The sequence below is a fragment of the Etheostoma spectabile genome, chromosome 24, assembly GCF_008692095.1.
Source record: "Etheostoma spectabile isolate EspeVRDwgs_2016 chromosome 24, UIUC_Espe_1.0, whole genome shotgun sequence".
NCBI classification, from domain to species: domain Eukaryota; kingdom Metazoa; phylum Chordata; class Actinopteri; order Perciformes; family Percidae; genus Etheostoma; species Etheostoma spectabile.
The window spans coordinates 13,820,473-13,841,755 of NC_045756.1; the positions used below are offsets into that span (position 1 = coordinate 13,820,473).

The 21,283-nt window shown below is 43.6% G+C and overlaps 3 protein-coding genes across 3 annotated transcripts; all 3 read right to left on the reverse strand.

Moving 5' to 3' along the window:
- Nucleotides 1-438: 438 nt before the first annotated feature.
- On the reverse strand, nucleotides 439-2,603 carry rpl31 (ribosomal protein L31). Its single transcript, XM_032506729.1, has 5 exons — nucleotides 2,500-2,603; nucleotides 1,924-2,027; nucleotides 1,571-1,696; nucleotides 593-705; nucleotides 439-503 (listed from the first exon to the last, which is right to left on the reverse strand). Exons 2-5 carry the CDS (start codon nucleotides 2,025-2,027, stop codon nucleotides 472-474), a joined length of 375 nt encoding a protein of 124 aa, XP_032362620.1. The 5' UTR covers nucleotides 2,500-2,603; the 3' UTR covers nucleotides 439-471.
- A 1,832-nt stretch (nucleotides 2,604-4,435) lies between these two features.
- On the reverse strand, nucleotides 4,436-16,586 carry zc3h13 (zinc finger CCCH-type containing 13). Its single transcript, XM_032506320.1, is given in 22 exon segments — nucleotides 4,436-5,495; nucleotides 5,664-5,827; nucleotides 6,099-6,299; nucleotides 6,592-6,738; nucleotides 6,824-7,486; nucleotides 7,631-8,536; nucleotides 8,539-8,865; nucleotides 9,922-10,034; nucleotides 10,306-10,777; nucleotides 11,202-11,450; nucleotides 11,652-11,841; nucleotides 11,844-12,121; nucleotides 12,503-12,846; nucleotides 13,027-13,194; nucleotides 13,312-13,512; nucleotides 13,696-13,844; nucleotides 14,046-14,212; nucleotides 14,355-14,466; nucleotides 14,683-14,797; nucleotides 15,007-15,110; nucleotides 15,321-15,497; nucleotides 16,316-16,586. Coding segments are annotated over 21 exon segments (5,439 nt in total). The 5' UTR covers nucleotides 15,489-15,497; nucleotides 16,316-16,586; the 3' UTR covers nucleotides 4,436-5,294.
- A 1,561-nt stretch (nucleotides 16,587-18,147) lies between these two features.
- On the reverse strand, nucleotides 18,148-21,188 carry cpb2 (carboxypeptidase B2 (plasma)). Its single transcript, XM_032506276.1, has 11 exons — nucleotides 21,028-21,188; nucleotides 20,622-20,697; nucleotides 20,413-20,537; nucleotides 20,229-20,337; nucleotides 19,921-20,022; nucleotides 19,623-19,727; nucleotides 19,409-19,519; nucleotides 19,238-19,328; nucleotides 18,712-18,914; nucleotides 18,496-18,580; nucleotides 18,148-18,406 (listed from the first exon to the last, which is right to left on the reverse strand). Exons 1-11 carry the CDS (start codon nucleotides 21,102-21,104, stop codon nucleotides 18,201-18,203), a joined length of 1,290 nt encoding a protein of 429 aa, XP_032362167.1. The 5' UTR covers nucleotides 21,105-21,188; the 3' UTR covers nucleotides 18,148-18,200.
- Nucleotides 21,189-21,283: the final 95 nt, after the last annotated feature.

Here is a 21,283-nt window from a genome sequence, read left to right on the forward strand (position 1 = left end):
TTGTTTAGTGTCCATTGCTGAACATATCAATGACCTGACAAAGCACTTTTTACTACTATCCCATTTGTATTATAAAAAAGCCCTGTAATACATATCCCATAGTATCAGCCCTCAATGGCAAGACAGGACAGAAGACATACTGAAACACATTCCCTTTGTTGCAGAAAGGGACAAGGTCTCTCTGCATTCATGAAACATTCTTATCACTGTGAAAAGGTAGGAGCAGTCTTCTCACCAAGCATGTCATTACAAACAATTTCTGTTAACAGAGTATATATAATTAGGTTCTAATTGACTTCTATATGCAATTTGTAAGGTGGACAGTATTCCATGTACATTCCTCTGCAATGATATAAAACTAATAATTCAAATCTAAGAAACACCCCAAATATGACATGTATTTGAGTGCAGAAACTAAAATAAAGACAAGAAAATAAAGTCCTTTTAATGGATTTATTCGACTTGCAGAGTTTAGTTTTCATCAACATTGACTGTCTGCAGACCTGTTAAAAAAAAAAAGAGGGGAGAAAATATTAATTAAATGTCATTCTTGCTTCAGTAGGTAAATAAGAAAATCAGTTAGTGTATTTACCTTTGCATGTGGTGACAGGAACGTATGTGACCAGGGTGTACAGTTTGTTGGGGGAGTCCTCATCCTCATTACGCTTCCTGGACAGTCGTACGCGCATCCTGTACGGCACGTTCCTACACAACACACAACGTGATGGTTACGAACTTCACTGAATGCAACCATGACATAGGCCAGCAGATGTGTCGCAGCGCCAATTTAAGTTAAATATTTTGAGTGTCAACATTTTTCAGTGTAAAAAAAGAAAAAAGATACACTGACCTAACAAGATGTCAACTACTTTTAAAGTCCACATTCACTTCAGGCTGGTATATTGCACTTCAAGCACTGCCAAAACATTCAAGGTTTTACGGCACCCAAGCTTGATTTGGTCGACTACAACACCCCACTCAAGGTATCTGATTTGTCACCAAGTCCTCTAATCACCTTGTATATCCATCAAATACAGCACTCCAAGTATGTTTACTTTCTACACATCTCCTAAACTCATCAACCACAGTGACTCTCGTATGCCTCCCTGGGCGTAAAGGAGTGTACTTCAAGTCTGAGCTGACAGTAAGACATTTTCGTTTATGATTTTTCTGCCAAAATTTTTTTCTCCCCTCATGAATGTAATTGCCCCTTATTTAAAAAAAAAAAAAAAAAAAGTCTATAAAAACAAAGTTGTTAGATTTATACATCTAGTATTACAATGACAAACGGTGCATATGGTCAGTCATTCTAGTTTGTTATTTGTTGTGTGTAACATTTGTCACACATCTTAAATACAAGCTGGTGGCAGTCACCAAGAGTAAAGTGATGACTGTCAGACAGAAATGCACTTATGCTATATTACACCATGTCACAGAAACCCTTCAAACCATGTTCTTTCCTGCTCTATGATGTGGCACAGGCAGGACAGTGTGCAGTGGAAGTAGGTTTATACTTGTGGGCAGTCATTCCTTATGCTCAGATACGAGTATTTACAGTGCATCACCTCACCTGACACCCTTGCTCCACACTGCCTTGTTGAGGCGCGTGTCAATGCGAACATCGGGAGTTCCCATCTCCTTCATGGCGAACTTGCGGATCTCCTTGATGGCGCGGGGAGCCCTCTTCTTGAAACTCCTGCAAGAAGAAAACAACAAATTGATCAATTGCAATACTGATAATTATTTTGTAATTTATCAAATACTATGACACTTACTGGGATAAAAAAACTTCATGCAAATAACATTGTTATACCGCCGTCATTTCATTGTATCTGAGTAGTCTGGGTAAAGAATTTCAAGACACCTGTGAAACGGGATGTGCATTATGTCCCTTAAAACAAGCTTTCCCAGAGCAGTACTCACGTTCCATGGATGCGTTTGTGGACATTGATGGTATACTCTCTGGTCACCACCTCGTTGATGGCTGAACGCCCCTTCTTTTTCTCTCCTTTCTTGGTTGGGGCCATCTAGAACCAAACATACCTTACTGTTTGAGCATATGAATGTTAAAGCTAAGTGCTCACGTTAAATACACCCATGCGACCATCTGCTCAACTAGGGATTTTTATAGCACACAGGCATCTCTGCGCTAATGTTGTTACTTTACGCAAGCTAACTTGCAGGCTAAAAGCACTTACGTTAAAATAGAAAATTAGAACTAGTACCAGTGCTTTACGTTAGACTATAACACGTTTTCTAGGTTAAAGAAAATGAGCACTGGACAGCCAGGCAAACTGAAGCCACTCCGGTGGAGCTAATGCCGTACAGTTCGCTGCTTTCAAATGTCTTGAAATATATGATACCATCCCTAAAAACCTAATACAAAGGACAATGCATCACTAATATGTATATTTATAATGAGAATGTGGCCAGTTGTGTCTTTAAAACCGCAGGATGGTGATAGATTGTAGAAATATAATTTCCGACAAAAATACTCACTTCGGCTCGTAGTTGAGGCGGAAGTCGGAAGGACGGACCTAAAGCGAAGGATTGTGGGTAAAGGAAACTGGTCCGTTTTATATATTGTTCGTCAACATCAAATGTACGAGTAAGGGTTCCGAGGACAGACTTTGCCAGTTTGTGAGCTGTGAGAAATAGAAAATTAGATACACTTCAAAGAAACTGGATACTTAATAGAATGTAAATATTGTTGTACCTTTTGGAGGATTTTGACATAATGAAGATAAGGATAGGATATGTACATTTTTGCATCATCAGACTATTTAAATCAGAAGCAAAAAAGGGTTTATAGCCAAGTATGTAACACTAACAAGGGATTTGCCTTGGTGGTTGGTGCATATTTAAACACACATATTGAACCTTAATATGAAATAAACAATAAACACAGAATAATATACTTTATATACATATACATAATATTATAATATATATATTATATATATATATATATATACATATATATATATATTATATATATTATATATCACACACAACATAGCTGTTTGACGTAAGAAAAAGTAGTTAAATGGATTGAGTGCAAAAAATACACAGTATGTGCAATGGACAGATGTATAGTCCAGGACGTAGGTAATGCAAATGGTAGAGACTAGGGGGGGATGGGGTTACTTAAATGTCAGTGGGGGGTCCGGGGCCTTGTTACTGAGGCTGACTGCAGAGTGCGGAGGGGAGAAAAAAATGTTTTATAGAAATAAATATATTGATAGTGTTCATGTTCTACGTCTATATTCTGCTAATTTCAGTTGACTTTGTTTAGGAACGTCATAGAGTGAGGTATGCAGTAATGATTTGTTTTCCTTTTGAACAATGTCAGCTGCCCTTTGTGTGGTATTCTTGTGAATTAGGTAATCACGTTAGACCAGCCGTTGCAATTGTATGACACACACAGAGAATCCTTACTGTATCCAAGGCTCTGACCATGTTAAAGACAGAGGATAAGACGAGGCATTCAGAATGTAAAAAAATCTTTTATTTTGTGTTAGGGGTATGAGGTCTACAACCAGCTGAGACCTCCATCTTGTCTTAAGTCTTTATCAAACACTAGTGTCAAACCTAAAAGAAATAATGCCCAAAAGCTGTAATTTTAACACCATTTTACAACTTATAAAATTGTGTATTTACACCATCAGACTTACTGTCAAAAGTTTAGGGTAAAAAAACTTAAGTGGTTGTGGTTTTATGTAAACTTCAGCACTTACCTCTAAATGCAAAAGCTTGGATCTAATGGCTGTCCTCATAGCTCATTGTGGTAATTTAATGTGATAATCTCGATAAACTTGCACTACATTTTAATTCCTTCAGGTCCCCAGTTGTCCTTATCTGGCAAAAAGTCATTACAATGTCATTCTACATCGGTTTTTACAGTAAAAAAAAAATAATACAGCCTTAAACCAGATATCATTACTTGCACATCTCAAAATTGACCTTGATCCTTAGACAAAATAAATATGTAGTAGTAAAAATGTTTTACAACAGCTTAAGGATCCGACTAAAAGAAAGCAGGTTACACCAGAGCCCAATCGCTCCATGTCTGTAATGTCACTCAGATTTCAAGTCACAGTTGCATGCCCTGGAGAAGGTGCCATGTTGAATCCAGGGCTCTAAGATAACAGCTTTGTTCCATTCTTATGTTCTTTAGGCATTTTTGTGCAATACTGAAGCTGGTTTGTCCATTGAATGTGTGTCCAAGACCTCACAGCATGCACAACCTGCACTTTTCAAGTGTCACTTGTTGAACTAAGAGTGTTGATACAACTACATCCCCGAGGTTCAGTTTATCCACCTGCACAAGTCTTTTTATTGTGACTCTGGACGGTCAACCACTGGGACACATAAAGGAGACGCGTTCATATCATTATCCTTTCAGTCATTTCTTTATCTAAGCAGTCTAGTGTCATTTCCTACTGGGAACATTTTGGCTCCTTTTTGGATGGTTTGGGCTGGTGAATGTTAAGGAGAGGACTTCCACATGGCAGTATTGGAGATGTGGTACTCTGCAGTCTATAGTGTGCTCTGCAATCACTTGAGTTCATTTCAGGGAGACATTGCCAAACCATTCAAAAACAAACACATCAAGCAAAAAGCAATTATGTTTTCAACGACTGACAGTTATAAACAAATTACATTCAATGAAGGAATAGTTTGGCAGTGCTTATTCACGAAGAACCTTCATTCAAGTCTCTGCAGGATGTTTTCAGTGTTGTTGGTCAGTAACACTCTGCAGCAAATGCTTGAGATTTGCACTGCAGATAATTTGTAATATGATGTAAACAAAAATAGTAATAACATCAAGTGTCACATTTAAAGGCTGAACACTCACTTCATACAAAGCAAAAGACCCGTCACAAAAATCAACATCTAAGCATTTTAATGCACAGTCGTTGTAACCAATGCACAATATTACGAAAACAAAACAGTCATTTCAAATTGGTTAGGCAGGTGAGACTGACTATTAGAAAGCTGCACTAAAACATTGCAATGTACAAAACAAAAAGTCATTTTAGGTGTGTTTTATGCTGCTCATACATGGTTCATTACACACCTCCATAGGCTAGAATGTCCAGTAGTCTATGGCACAGGACTTGCAGATCATCAAAAACATGTAAAAGCATTACTGAGTAAGATTCACAATTTTTCTGTTTTCCATTATTTCCTCCCACAACTAAAAAGGGCTATGAATGAAATGGAATGGGACAGAGTCAGGGAGCGTTAGAAGTGTTCACTTTCATGTGTTTGACTCATTAAACCCATTTCTTTCAGGACACACACACCTCAGGCTGTGCTGTGCCGAGCTTACTACTACCAGCTGGAGCGACCTCGGCGGCCGGTGCTGACCCGCTGTCGGACCTTTCGGGCCCTGAGGCCTGGCCAGCCATGGTCCTTCTGAAGAGACGCATGCTCATCTGCAGCAGCTCGTTGTCTACCACAGGCGTAGTGGGGTACTGCTTGGTTTGGCCCTGAAGAAGGAGAAGTAGATTTAAAAACCCATCTCTCTTAACAATGCAGTTGTATGGTCAGCGTATGGAAATGATGTCCAGAGAAGCTGCTGAGAATGTAGCTGAGATCGACACAAAGTAACTGCAGTATTTAATTTATTGTCCTGCCAGTAATTGGTTGACATCTACCTTGTCATTCTTTAACAGCTGCCGGCGGATGGCGAAGTCCCTGCGGGCACACAGGGCCTTGCAACAGGGCCCGAGGTTTCTCAGTAAACCGGCCCTTTCCACCCGCCTGTTCATGGCTGCCATATTCAGGGCCCCCAGGTCATGCTCAAACAGCTTGTCAGCATCTGGCGGGACAGAGTTGACAATGTTTTAGACAAATTGCTCTTAAAAAAAAAAAAAAACACAGTCTAAACTCAGTTAAACTAAACATTTCATCCTAGATAAGGAAGAACACATGCTGTATAGTAATGTCTATTATCATGATCCCCATCATAAATTGTGAACAAAATTACTAGTTTTGTTGATTTGAATAAAATCATGTAACAAATTTAAAAAAAGGAAACATAAGCAACAAGCACTGATGTTAAATGCTGCTGAAGATGTCGAAACTCTCACCTTTGGGGTCATCCAGCTCGGACTTGCACACCTCTCTGACTTGCTCCAGGAGCTCAGGCCCAGCAAGTCGCTTGGAGATGCCCGCCCTAAGAAGCACGGCCCCTGGGGTGAACCGGAGCAAAGCTGCCCCTGCTGCCCGGGGTTCCTGCTTCTGTTTGGGCATCAGGCTGGACCAGTCCACATCAATGACATCAAGAGGACCTGTCAGCACATGGCGTTGGAGAGGTTACTTTTTATTTATTTTTTATTTAAAAAAAAGTTAGTGTACTATCATTTCATTTTATTAAAAAAAAACATTTAATGATATACTGAATTTCAAAATCTGTTACATTTTAGCAAAACATTTCCTGAGATGTTCAAACAATTTGGGAATGAAACCAATCAATCCCTCAAGCAGAAGAAAAACTTTTTTTTCCAAATTTAAAAAAGGACGGATGACAAAAATCAATTTCCACATAGATATTCTCCATAAATAAGAGCTATTTCCTAGTACCTGTAATTTTTTCATCGTCTTGCTGATGATCCTCTTTTTTCTGGCTGTCAGCCAGTATTTCATCCAGCTCATCATCACTGATTGGTTCATACTCCTCTCCCACAGATGCCACCGACTGGCCTTCATCTTCTTTGCCATCATCGTCTCCTGAGAACACGGCACACAAAGATTTCTTTGACTCTGCGCTGGAAATTTGGAAAAAAAAGTGAGCAATTTGTGTTGATCTCCTTACCGTCGATGCTCTCCGTCTTCTCCAGCTCCCGTTGCTCTCCCATGAGATGGTGACTGTTGCTCGGTTTCTCCGGCTCTGGGGGGCTGAAGGCTTCTCTTGGCAGCAGAGGCTCATAGTCGCCCCTCTCTTGTCTCATCATGTCCACTCGCAGGTCTCCTCTCATATCGCCCCTCAGGTCTCCTCGTCCGGGGACCCTGGGGTCCCCGTGAGGCGGTAGATCCATCATCATCATCCTCTCCCTCTCTCGATCGCCGCCTCTGTCACCTCTACTGTCTCTCTCTCTGTCTCTCTCCCGCTCCCGTTCATGCTGCTGAAATTGTCCTTCAGGGAGTAAGCGTTCCCTGTCCCTGATATCCCGCTCCCTCAGGATAGATTCCCGGCCTGGACGCATCAGTCCCCTGCTAGGCCAGTCCCTAGGTTCGGGCTCCCAGTCTCTCTGCTGTTGTAGGGGCTGTTGGAGGAGCAGGGGCTGCTGCTGCTGGGGCTGAGGTGGCAGCGGCGGCTGAGGCCGGAGGTCTTTTCGGTCTCGTTCCCGCTCAAATGGCTCCCTCTCTCTCTCCCGCTCGCGACTGTCATAGGAGCCGGCGCGAGACATGGACCGGGCCTGCCTCTCAGAGTCAGGAGAGCTGCGCCTGGAGCTGAGGCTGCGGGAATCCTGTCGGTCTGTAAAAAAGAGACATATAAGTTAGGCTGGGATCAGAGTTGAGTGCTTTTATTAAGCATGATCCTATCAGAGATTACAAAAGGTTTATTGTAAATAGATGTTCATGTTCAGCAATGTAGTGTCAAGAGTTGAGTGTTCTCTACCTGAGGAGGTGCTGCGGCTGGGCTCTCCTCTCCTCAACTGGTCAATTCGAGACTTTCTCTCAACCACTGGAGGGTCATTCACGACCGGCCTGTCTCTCTCCCGTTCTCTCTCCCTTTCCCTCTCTCGGTCCCGTGAGTTGGCGCCCTGCAGCCTGCCCCGGCGGGCTCGTGGACCTTGCGGATCATCTCGATGGGCTGACTCGTTGGAGGGTGATCGCAGGCGTCTGGACGACGCGCGGCTCTGGTTGCTTCCCATGCTGCTGCTGCGTGCCTGCTCTGGGGGAAGTTTGCGGAGCATGGGCTGGGACATGAGGGGCTGCGGAGGCAGAGTCTGCATCAATATCGAGGGATCTTGGGGGAGCAGAGGGGCGATGGGAGCAGGGTTGCACCGCTCCCTGTCCCTGCCCACCCTGGGACCAACCCCTCTCTTAAGAGGCTCAGCAGGAGTCCTCTCAGCAGGAGCCGGTGGAGCTTGCGTTTCCAGCGGTGCTCCTCGGTCTGTGACCTCCTCATCTGACCAGTCACTGAAATTGTCCATTTTGGTCAGAGGAGATGGCTCTGCGTTGGCTCCAGTACCTCGATTATCAGGCCTTATTGAGGGTGGTGGCGTCCGGGGACCCCTCTTCCTTTTATTATGTGGCTGAGGGGCAGATGAGTCCTCATCAGACACATCAGATTCTCGTGACCGTTTCCTCTTTCGTTCAAGCGCCTTCTTCTTGGCCACTTTCCTGGGTGAAAGTATGGGTGAAGGCCCATCTGCAGGAACGCTGGCTGGGGGCTCGGGGTTGAAACGATCTCCTGCCCCAGCCAGGCTGCTGCTGCTGCCACCGCCTATTTCCTCTTCTTTGCGACCCTTCTTCAAGCCCTTCCTCTGCGACTTTGTCTTCTTTTTGCCCTCCTCGTGGGACTGGGGCCAGCGGTGTCTTCATTGCCAGGTGCGAGGGCTGGAGGAGGGGGAGGCGGCGTAGACTCTCGCTGCTCTCTGCCTCTGCTACGGGAGTCAGATGGGCCGTCTGCAAGGTGCTCTCCTCGTCTGTCGCCTCCTCTAATCCGTTCTACACGAGGCTCCGGGTCCTCATGACGGCTGCGCGTATCCCTTTTGTCCCCGGCACCTCTGCGCTCCTCATCCTTCCAGTGGCTTGGCTTCTCATCCGATAGAGCAGCCCTCAGCGGAGAACGCAACAAGGGCTCCTGGGGCCGCACCACCTGGCTCAGCATACGATTTTTGTCAGCACCTGCACATAAACATTCACATACCAACACTCAGTACTTTTTAAGCATTAAAGCAATCGGTCAAATGGCAGCTTTGACAACAGACTGCTTCTCTGTGCCATTTGTGGGCTAACAGTTGAGCCTTTTCATTAGAGGTATTTGTAAATGCACTGTTAATCATGTTACGGCAGAGTTTTCCCTGGGTTTATAGAGCGTTAACAGTGCATATGACATCATACGCTCATTTGCATAATGGTGACGCCAAGGCGCAAATTATTTGCATAAAGCTTAGTTCTTGTCAGTTGGAGCTAAGGAGAGATCACTAAAGCAAAACTTGGAGGAGTAGCCTGTCACTAAAATGAGAATAGCTGGCCCACCTTTAGTTAGTGAGCCTGTGCTGAACTTGTCGCTATCACCACTGCTGCTAACCCAATGTTGCTAACCCACTTCACAACCAGCAGGTAGAAAGCCAGCTATGGAACTTGGCTTGGGTCTTTTAGCATTTATTCCCTGACAGACAAACTGTACACAGACTGCGCTGCTACGTTCATTGTTAAAGCGCTACTGACATCTTCATACTCACCAACAAACCTCCCTCACCCTTTTCCTCTCTTTCTCTCTGCCACACCTGGCTAATGGGTGGGCTACAACTGCCGCTGTGTGCGCAACATGCATGGTGTGTGTGTGTGGTGTGTGGTGTGTGTGTGTGTGCGCCTGTGACACTGTTTTGCACCAGTGTACGTGAACCATCATGCAGCAAATGTGCATAAGGCAACGAGTAGGCGTCTGTGCTGTGTATCGGCTCTTCCAGAAGCTCTCCACATTGTTTTAACGTTTATACGCTGTTCACTGTAGATGGTTTGCAAATACACTAAGCCGTATAATGGCTAGAAATGGAAAACCCTGCGTTTAACAAAGAGTGTATTTCCAGTATACATAAAAAGGTGCATTCCGTACTAAACAGGAGTGTGTCCTTGCAAAAATAATTTTCCTACTGTCCAATGAAGGCGGACACAGTGGGCTGGGGAGGAGGGGCTGTGGGAGGGGCTTGGCCTGCCCTCGGCCAATCAGACGCTCACTTTTCTCTTCTGCACTGTTGTAGCCGTCGCTGTCTGCTGGACTGAGGTCCCGAGTTGCTCGCTTAGGAGAGGCTCGGGGGCTCGGGCTGCTCTCCACCCTGGGCCTCTTACGACTAATGGGAGAAAAGAGGAGTAATTAAAAACATTTGTTTTGAATACCACACTCAAGGCTACGTAACTATTTGGAGAATTGTAAGTTTCATTGTGTTTTAATGGACAAAATGGCTTTTGATTTTGAGAGTAAAGCCTGGTGTTCCACAGGGCTATTTGTAGAAATGCAGTTTGAACCTGTACAGTTTGTATAGTGTGGTAGTGTAGAGAAGAGGCAAAGAAAACATGATGTTGATAAAAACGTGAGAATACATTTTGAAGGCTGATACATGCCTTGTTTTGCGGTCGTCTCGTGTTTCTCTGACGGGCCGGTCGTCATCTCGCCTCTCCCGCCTTTCATCTCTTCCCCTCTCTCGCTCCTCCCATTCCCGCTGCCTCTCTCGCTCCCGTAGCTCCCTCTCTCGTTCCCTCTCCCGCTCCTTCCTCTCCCTCTCCCTCTCTCGTTCCTCCCTTTCTCTCTCCCGCTCCTCGCGCTCCCTTTCCCTCTCTCGCTCCCTCTCCCGCTCTCGCTCTCTAACCCGCTCCCTCTCAGCCTCTTTCTCTCGCTCCTTTTCCCTCTCTCGCTCCCTGTCCTTCTCCTTTTCCTTCTCCCTCTCCCGCTCCCTGTCCCTCTCTCGCTCCCGGTCTCGGGTCCTGTCATCGCGCCTCTCTTCTGTTCTATCTGTCCTGCGCTCCTCTCTCCTCTCATCCCTCTCAGACTCCTCTGATCTCCCCTGGTGTCTATTTGGTGAGGCTGCTCTTTGATCTGGGAAAACAGAACATTCAAAAGCTTAGCCAAACAAATGAAATAAAAATAAAAAAGTATCATATTATACACTGTTCATTAGGGTTGCTCAATTATTTACAAAAATCGTAATGATTATTTTTGGCCAAAATTGAAATCAAGATTACTCATTGTCTTTTGAAAAGATGTTGCAAATTACTTAACAGTTTAAGCACCATGAAATGTTAAATTTCCCTTATTACTTTACCATGTAGAACAAAAGACAAAATAAGATTTTACGCAAAGTCTAATGTGCAAAATAATATTTTTTTCTGATTAATCTGTTTTTGTGATCATTAGGAGCCAAAATTGTAATCGCTATTGATATTTTGATTAATTGCACAGCCCTATTGTACATGCTTTTTGATATTGTAAAGGTTTAAAGTAAAGCAATCCTTACACCCACCTCTCTCTCGGTTGTCTCTGCGATCCCGCTCGCCGTGCCCTCCTCTCCTGTCGTACGAGGAGTCTCGGGCGTGCTCTCCTCTCCTGTCGCCGTCATAGCGATCTCGGTCTGAACCCCTCTCAGAGCTTCTTTCGGTCACACTGCGATCTGTGCTCCTCTCCGCGCTCCGTTCGCGCACCGCGCTGCTCCGTGGATCCCAGTTGTCATGGCTGCTTTCCAGTTGGGAACCCCGGGAGTTTCGGTTTGAGCCTGAAAGGAGACAAAAGATTGCTTCAAAAAAAGGGAATTAAAAAACTCACACTGAAGAAAGGTACAATGGTTAGAGAGTAGATAAAGAGCACAGTATTGTGCGGCAAGCATCACCTAAGGAGCTCGTCACTAAACATTTTACCTTTGGCCACATATAAAGAAACTATGGAAATGAAGGCTAAATGTAATGTCAGTTCTTGCCTTTCTCAGAGGTTTCATTAGCACGCCCTCTCCCTCGTCCATTCTTCTCAGCTCTGTCCGTCCTGTTCTCCGTCCGTCCATCAGCACGCCCTCCATCTTCGCGTCCATGACCTCTCCCATAACTCCTGTCGTCCTGAGCCGGTTCCTCCTTCCTGTGGGTGTCTGTTCTCTCTCTTTCTCGCTCTCTGTCCTTTTCCTTTCCCGGTCCCGCTCTCGTTCGCGGTCACGGCGCTCCAGCGACTCTCGACTGGAGCGAGTCTCCGTCCTGCTCTCTCTGGAGTCCTTTATGTCCCTGTTGTCTCGGTGGTCGCGAGAGTCTCGGGCTGTTTCCCTTCCTCGGTCGCGAGCATCCCGCCTCTCGCGAGACTCTCTGGGCTCCCGGTCGTCGCGAGCGTCCCGTGATGAGACCTGTTCAGAGTCATAGTCCCGGTCGTCGCGGACGCTGTCTTTCTCTCGCTTGCTGCGGCTTTCTGTTTATAAGAGAAGAACAAAGCTTAACAACTGATGAAAAAGGGGGGAAAAGTATTAATTGTAAAAAAAAAAAAAAAGTGTTTGTATGTAATCTAAATAATGACTGAGGTTATGCAAAATATATTAGGCTAAGTTTAATTAATCTAGTTTTTATTTTTTACTCTTAGAACTCACTACTCAAGAGCCCAAATCCAAAGAGCAGGATTTGTGATAAAAAAACTAGATTAAAAACGCCAAAAATTCCTTTGTTTTATAACTTTATAATGCCAAAATCACTGGTAGTGTGGACTTCTTACTCAAAAGCATTTGTGTCAAATGTGCTAAAAAAATAAACGGACATAAGAGAAACAAGAAAACACAGTCCTAGAACATAAAGTTACCATCTCTGCGCTCATGTCTGCGCTCCTGAGCAGGCGGACTCCTCTCTCTTTCACCACGGCTCCTCTCGCGGCCCCTGGAGCGCCGCTGGCTGGGGCTCGACCTGTCAGATCGGCGGGGGGGTGAGGAGGGGTCGTGGGAGGCAGGGGGCGATCGGGAGCGCCGGGAGCATGGAGGGGAGGAGGCAGAGGCCAGGGCTGCGGTGCTCCGGTGGTATGTAAGAGAGGACGAGCGGCGCCGGCGGGGAGATGAAGAGTGTCGCTGGGCAGAGGAGCCAGAGTGAGAGGAGGGAGAGTGGTGGCGGGGAGGAGTGGGGGTGTGATGGTGGCGGGGAGGAGTGGGAGACCTGCAGTGACAAAGGACGGTTATATCCTGCTATTTATTGGTTGAACCACACTGTTATGATCCTCACCAAACATTAGCAAAGACCTGGTACATTAGTTTTGTCAAGTGGTAGTCGAGGAGTTTTGTAGTGATTAAAGCCTTGAGCAGGAAAACCTTTGCTGGGTTGCCCACATGTGCTGACCTGCGAGGTGGGGAGGCCAGTACGGGCGTCTTATGGGATGAAGCTTTTGGAGATGTGGATTTCTTCCTGGCTGGTGGTGAAGTGCCCCTAAAGGGAGATGACACGCTACCAGAACGCTCCTCCGACGTCACTGACCGCTTTGCCTTGTGGGAGCTGTCTGATCGGTCCCTATAAACAACACGGGTATGTTGAAAAAGAGGACGCCTTGCACAAAAGACCAACAGAAACACGATAAGAACAGCCATCTTTATGGGGAATATGTAATTTCTTGGTTCCGCACTTCACCTGCGTTTCTCCTTTTTCTCTTTGTGTTTTTCTGCATCTCGCCCCCGATCTTTCGCTTCCTTCAGCTTCTCCTCTGACTTCTCCTTGTTTTTGTGCTTGCCTTTGTGTTTCTTCCCTATCACAGGAATGTCCAGCGGGACTGGGGGAGGAGGACTAGGGGTACGGGGCCCTTTCTTCTTACTGTGGCTCCCTTTTGAAGGCCTGGTTGGAAGAGGACAGAAAACATCTGTCATATCTTCCTCAAATATAATAAAAAGGTATATTCTTAATCAGTTCTTGCTTCCCAAATGGCCCAACTTTCCACAAAATGTCACTAAAGTCTGTTGAGGAGTTTATGAGACATTCTGCCAACTAAAAACAAAAAGCGCACCCCCAGACTCCTACCTGGTAGTTTCTGAAACAGGTGAGGATAGTGGGGCCTTCTTTTCTTTCTTCCCAGAGCCTGGGCCTTTGACTCCACTTTTGTGTTTGGGGGATCCAGTGGACTTCCTGGCCGAGGGTGAATCTTTACTGCTTATCGGCTCTGGGGAGGCCTGAGGGACAGAGATGACATAGCAGGTTGACATTCAAATCAGACTTCCTCCCACAGACTACAGCAACTTCAGCACGGCCAATGAGCTGTTCTGGAGGCAGAGATACTTTAGAAAACACTTTCAGGCTGAATACTAAAAAATGATTCTCTTCTTTGAAATCCAAACCAAAAAAAAAAAAAAAAGTACAAACTAGTCACTTACCTTTGGTATGGCGGTGGTTCTTGTTTTGGTGGGGGCCTCATCTTTCTTGATGAATATCTCCTCCCTCTTGTCCAAGTTTTCCTGCTCCAATTTCATCAGCTCACGTTGAATCTTCTGGCGCTTCATCTCTAGTGATAACTCGTAGTCGTAGTCACCAATATCAGAGTCTTAAAGTCAGACGACGACAAAAAAGTGGCATGTCATGTCAAAGCCCATATTGATATTGTTTTTTTAATAAATTAAAATCAAACGGATATTTACAACTACTTTAGGTCCCTTGTGTATAAAACTTGAACAAAACAAGCTAACCTTCACGATTGGTTTCCCACTCTGTGGGCTCTTCTTCACTGGCTGGGGTGCGCTCCTTTGTAATCTTTATATCCTCCTTTTCCCTGTGTCGGCCTCTGGAGGAGTCTCTCTGCTGTAGGTGGATAAACACATGCACAGATATGTTAGAATGACACCTACATGTTGCACCACTTACTGTGCTTATCCAGGTGTTGTAATTCCAAGTCATTTTCAGATCTTGCGTTAGCAGTGGCCTTTTCCTCTAGTTTAGAACCATCCACCATTTACACATTTGCCAATACATTATATTTCCTAAGACAGATAGAAACTGAAAGAGCATGAAACTCACTTTCGCTGTGGGGGATGTGGGCTCGTCTAGGTCTCGCTTCACGTTTTCTGGGTCAGCATCCTGTCTTTTATTCTTCATCCTCTCCCGCAGATCACCTGTGGGTCTCTCGGCTGACCTGCTCCATACACAAACATAAATACACACTCAAGTTACATGTCAATAATATGCTGCTATAGATAAGCCATTTGTTATGCTGTGGACAAAACTTTAAAAAAAAAACTGCAATAACAAAATTAAAAGGAATCATGGGTACCAAGTCATAAAACCATATACTGAAATTATCACATAGAAATCCTGATTGCCAAATTAAACAAGCCATCTTACCGACTAAAGCTAAATCCTTTGCCTCGTGGCTGAGTTCCATGTGTGTAGCGACAAGTGTTGCCGTAACTGCAATTACCGGTCTTCAGCCAATTTCTACAGTGACTCTGAAAGACACATACAAATGAGCCTGATGGTATGGTGCAACATCCACTAAAATGAGACAATCATCACAGTGGGAATACTAGGAGGATATTGAGTTCAGTATAGAACACAAGACATATATTTGATCAGACTACAAAAAAAAGGAGCTCGAACTTAAAAACGGTCCCTAAGTGAAGAGATGGAAATATTTTTGCACTGTAGGATTTACATACATCAGCAGCATTACTCCCAGTGCTGGGGCCGAGTCTTTCAAACACACTGGGCCGGCGGGAGGGGGCGGCGGGGTTGCTGGTGCTGCTGGTCGTGGTGCTGCTGCTGCTGCTGCTATCAGATATGGTTTTTGAATTCTCCACTGTTACCTTCCGCCTGATCTTGGACATTCTGCAGGACTGGAAACATGACAAACAATGCTTGATGAAATGTCAGTGATCAGTCACTTGCATCAATACAACACACGCACACAGGAATGTTAAATAAGTACTTATATATTTTAAAAAAAAATGGGTTAATGGACTAATGGAGTTCTCTGCGAGCAGAATACATCAGTCACATGCTGAGGGAGATTAATACGATCCAAAGCTTATCCAAGGATATATGTAGGCTACTACACGGTTTGGATCAAATGACAGTAAAAACAATCTGGTCCATCAAAATGTCTGTGCGTTGTGACTAACGTTACAGTGCTGCACTGTCAGACCTATTTCATTCATTCCGAGTGCAGAGCTAAATACTTTAGCACCCTTAATTGGGACTAATGAAACCATTTCAATCTAGCAACCTTCTTAAATTATTGTAATCTAACATTTAGCTGCCTGCAGTTCTCCTATAGGAAGCAACATATGCAAAACATAAACAAATGCAAATGGTTTGGCCTGTTGTCGGTGCAGTGAGCAGTCTTGCATGCTTGCTTAGCTAACGTAAAGTTCCTAGCTAGCTAACAACACGACTTTAATGCCATTGTTTAAGCATTTCACATTAATACATGTGTATGTGAGAATACAATATTTAGCCGGTTAATGGCGTTAATTCTACTGCGTGCCTTGTGCTGAGAAAACAAACAAGCGAACATATGCTAATTCCAAAGTCAGTTAATCAAAGAGCTAATGAGCTCATGCTTTATCTTTAGCGCTAGCTAGCTAGGCCTTCAAACCACCGTCAGTGCCGTGCCTGTTAGCTATTAGTGGATGAACAAAAAAAGCCGTCTCACCCAAGATATTAATTCGGCGTCGCATCTACTTAAGTCCAGGTAGTGGATTCAGCACTTGTAAAAAAAAAATAACAAGGCTTATTCTTTAAAATCAAAGGCAGAAGCTGCCCTGGATGCCTTCATATTGGCGGAGGGTGTGCATCATGCCCTGTTCTTCTTCTGTGGTTTGTGGACGCCGTTTGTACCTCAGGGGTGTTGCGATTTTGCTTATCGTACTGCTCGCTGTGGACATATCGTCATATGTGTCTTCCAAAAATATTATTTCATAAAACCCTTGCACTAATATGACTAATTAATAGTATTTGGTAGTAAGAAAACTCTTGGCTTTTCTTATTTTGTTAAAATTGTCCCCGGAAGGGTTTTTGTGCTTGTAGTTACTCTTCATGACCGTCAGAGGGCAGTCATATTGATGCTAATCATAACAACAGCTCATGGATGTTTGAGAGCAGGGGTCTCCAACGTTTTTTGGCCCCTCTGAAAGAGAGACGGAGCAGGCCCCCTACTGCACATGTCTAAAAAGAAGTTGCATGTTAAACTGGGCTTACAATATTGTGTAGCGCGAGCTAACGCCTTTATACATAGCTTAGAATAGGGCCTACTAACCTATTACCGTAAAATAGGCTAATAATTGTTGTCATTATTTTATAAATCCTGTTTTAATGTGACACAGTGAACCCTTAGAATTCACTGTATCTGGGGGTGGCTACCTTAGTGCACCTAAAGGCCAGTAAGCAGTAAGGATTCATGTTAAATTTCATTTTTGAAAAAATAAAATAAAGGTCCCATAGCATGAAAATTTCCCTTTATGAGGTTATTTACCATTAATATGCGTTCCCCCAGCCGGCCCATGGTCCCCCAGTGGCTAGAAATGGAGATAGGTGTAAACCGAGCCTTGGGTATCCTGCTCTGCCTTTGAGAAAATGAAAGCTCAGATGGGTCGACCTTATGAGGTCATAAGGGGCAAGGTTACCACTCCTTTCTCTGAATTTTAGTTTTTCTGCTCTACTTGTGTTGTTTAACGCTATTGGTGGTAACTCTTTTTGTACCTTTTACATTACATCACATGACTGATTACAATAATAATAATAATAATATCAATGATTATATGAGACAAAGTTGTACAAAGTAATTTGGTCACTTTTTATTCACAGGCATATTCATAAAGACAAGGGGAAAAAAAGCAAAAAGCAAACATCGACTCTGTAATTTATACATTATTAGAGGCTGATATGTCTAGAGAAGGAAAAGTGGCAATAGATAAAAGGGTACTGCCACTTCTGTGAAACTATTATATAAAATTCTACATGTAAACAGAAAATGTTTCCAATATTCTGTCCAGTTTATGTTTGTAAATGGGGATGGACAAAACAGGAGTTAACATTGTTTGGATAACTGAATGTGTATTAAGACTATCAATATCAAGACTACAACCTTAAAGTGTTCATGTTATGCTCCTTTTTAAGTGTCATAGTTGTTTTTAGAGGTTGTACCAGAATAGGTTTAAAAATTTAAAAAAAAAAAACTATTTTTATTGTACTGCACGTTGCTGTAGCTCCTCCTTTCACCCTGTGTGCACAAAAAAGATATATAACACAATAAAGGAAAGGGGGAAAAGCTAAAAAGCATAATATGAACATTTAATATTGATATCTTCAAGAAGAATGCTTATTATTATCTGTGTGGTGTATGCATGATGATGCAGTTTTCATTAGAACAACTTTCTATGTCAGCGTGACACGCTATTACCATATGTGCTCAGTAAGTAATAAACAGAAAAAAGACATTCAACTTAATCTTTAACTTCAATCAGTTTAATCTTTTTGTGTTATTTCTTTGTCAACAGCTTCTATGTCTTCATGCTTTTATGTGTAACTGCCCAGAGGGTTTAAGGAGGACTTGTTGGAGCTTGTGTTTTCTCTATAACCTTGAGAGCGATGGTCTTCACAGCGATCAGAGCTTCATTGCAGGCCCTGGAAATGAGAGACGGTGGCAGGAGGAAGCCGTAACGCCCGCGGTCCTGGAGCTCAAATGTGAAGGCGTATTTGATGCCAAGGTTGTACGCCCAGTCATCAGAACCCCCGGGAGCCAAGTCTGGAGAACAGACAAGGACATTCATGTGTACTCTGTGAGTGACTGAATCAAGTCTTGCTGATTTTGCTTTATGATGAAGCCCTACTTACATATTGTCTTTGCTCCAGGGCCATATTTGTAGCTGTTCCTGTAATATCTTCCGATTGCCTGGGCAGCTTTTTGGGCCAACTCAAGCTTTTAGAACAATTGAGAGTTTCTGTGTTATCGAAAGTGACATGCAGAATAAAAGTCTGCAAATACTCTGGACTCACATAAAACACCTCTGAAGTGTGGAAAACATGAAAGCTGTGACTGCCACCACTCACCAGGTCTTTGTGGTTCTCTGCTTCATCTAAGGTGTAAGAGTAAGGGAAGAGAAGCATCTGAGAGTAGGAGTGGATGCTGAAGTACAACTGTACTGAGTCCTTGTGACTGCGCAGGAAGTTGGCCACGGCCTGCGACTCTGGTTCAGACTCAGGGAAGGCGCCGCAGTAAATCTCAGAGCAGGGCTCATTGGAGGCTCCCTCCGCTGGAAGACACAGAAACCCATTATATTATAGATCTACAGATCCTACATATGGAAAAAAGAGTTCAATATGGTTATCAATAAGGAGGGTGCTGTGGCCGGGTTGGCTCAGTGGGTAGAGCAGGCACACATATATTGAGAGATTCATGCCTCAACGCAGAGGTCTAGGGTTTGAATCTGACCTGTGATGATTTCCTGCAAGTCTTCCCCTTCTCTCTCACCTAGCTGTCCTATCAAATAAAGGCGAAAAAGCCCAGAAAAAGCCCCAAAAAATAGTCTTAACGAAAAAAATGAGGAGGGCGCTGTAATGTTAGAGGAAGACCTACTGCACCAGTTGGCATCAAAATTTCTGTTGAGGTCGACTCCGATGCAGTTGCTCCTCTTGCTGGCAGAGCGGTTCTTCCTCCACATCCTGTTCTGAGACAAAAACACAAAAATTGGAATTGCTCTTTACTACTGCTCAAGCACTTAACAATACACGAAATATGTATTCTTACTGTTGTCCATGTGTACTGGTATCCATCAGGGTTCACAACAGGCAAGATGTAGACATCCATGTTGTCCAAGATGCGAGTAATGTCTTGGTTGAGCTTGTAAAATGACAGAGACTTTCCAAGACAGGACATTGACTTTAATGCTAGACCTGTGTGAAAATCCTAAAAACAAAACAAGACTTTCCCACCCTATCGACACGTCAATGAATATACTCACATTTTGTACAAACCATAAGCAGAAAGCAGTAGAGATCCACTCTCTGGCATGGATACCACAGTCAATCCACATTGCTTTCTTATTTGGCCTGTTATTTACAGACAACTGAGAAAGACAGACTTGATTTAAAGTGTGAGGGAAGAAACACTTTTCTCTGCAGGTCAGCTTTATGAATGGAAAACAAAAGTCTTGGGACACTTTTCAACAAAAAATAATAATTCTGATTAGTTTGTGAAGAATGTATGTGGAAAAAAGCATCTTAATCATCATCGCTGCAGCTTAGTGGGTGAAGGCCTACCTTCAGAACGTAGAGTGGTCGCTTCTCATATGAGGAGCCAATGAGAATGGCTTTGACCGTGTTGGGGTTGTCCTGTTGGGTCCTGTTTATCCAATGATAGATCTACAAATGGAGACAGTGTGTTCGGATATAAACTGTGATACATCCATTAAGCAAAGTCCATCAATACACCAGTAGTCTTGGAATAAAGTCTTTGTGTGAAGCTTACACGGTTCAATTTGTTGAATTAGCACCTCTCTGACATGAAATCAATTAAAAAACTGCATGTTATGAAGCTGGAATCTGATAGTTATAGAGGAAAAGCATACATCCTCCAGACTGTGATATCTCTCGTAGAAAGTTGAGCTGCTTCGTGGGTCAGTAGAGTTGTTTCTCGTCTGCATTTCGATCAACTCGTTGGCGTTGGCCAACAACACCCTGCAATAAACATACCAGTAAATGACAAAACCTTCAAACTAATTGCACAACGATGTTTTCAGACAGGCAACATACTCGTGTGTTATGGCGTGTTTCTGTAGCAGATCCTTGACAGTCTCTGTGCTGTTTGCAGGAACAAACAGGTGGACCTCAGTTTCTTCTTTGATGTACTGAGGCGACACAGGCTGCCATAAAGCTGTCTGGGAGAAAATATGTAACATAATGATAAACAGAGAGCGGAAAAACAAAGGAGTGCAATCACTGATGAAGAATTTAATTTATACCTCATATTGAGTGGAAACATTCTTCACGACGTCCACTTGTTCCTGTGTTTCGGGGGTGATTGATAGAATTTGGTCTCTGAAAAAAAAGAAAACAGGACATCCGTAAGATACACAGTGAATGATGATGCAGACACCTATGAGCCAATCAGAAACAAACAAATGTCTCAATGTTTTCACCTGTGTTATAGACAGTGCCAGAATAAGTAAATATAAGGTGGTGTTTCATTTGCAGAAGCTATGTTAAAATTGCATCATAGAGTTTGCATATCTGGATTCACACACAACAACATACATGGTACGAGCGTGTGGCTTTGCACACGTGTGTCATCATCTATTTGCTTTGTGGAAAACAGTTACCTGATAGATAACAAATCAACACAGTTGCTTAACATTTCAATCAACTTACTGGGTTTCTGTGCAGCGTCCTGTCTTCAGGAGTTTGTCCAAATTCATTAAAACAAACAAAATCAAAAGAGTCTTCATGATGTCAGAATCCAGACTGAAAATGATAGAGGTTTGTTTAAACCATGGGGATAGGGACACATTATTGATTTAAGCGGTGTTTATTTAGAAGTTAAACATTATTTATTTTTGAAGGAGGAGGGCATAGATCAGCCAGCATGGCTGACAGGCAGCAGTAGGTTAGTATATTGCTGGTGCTA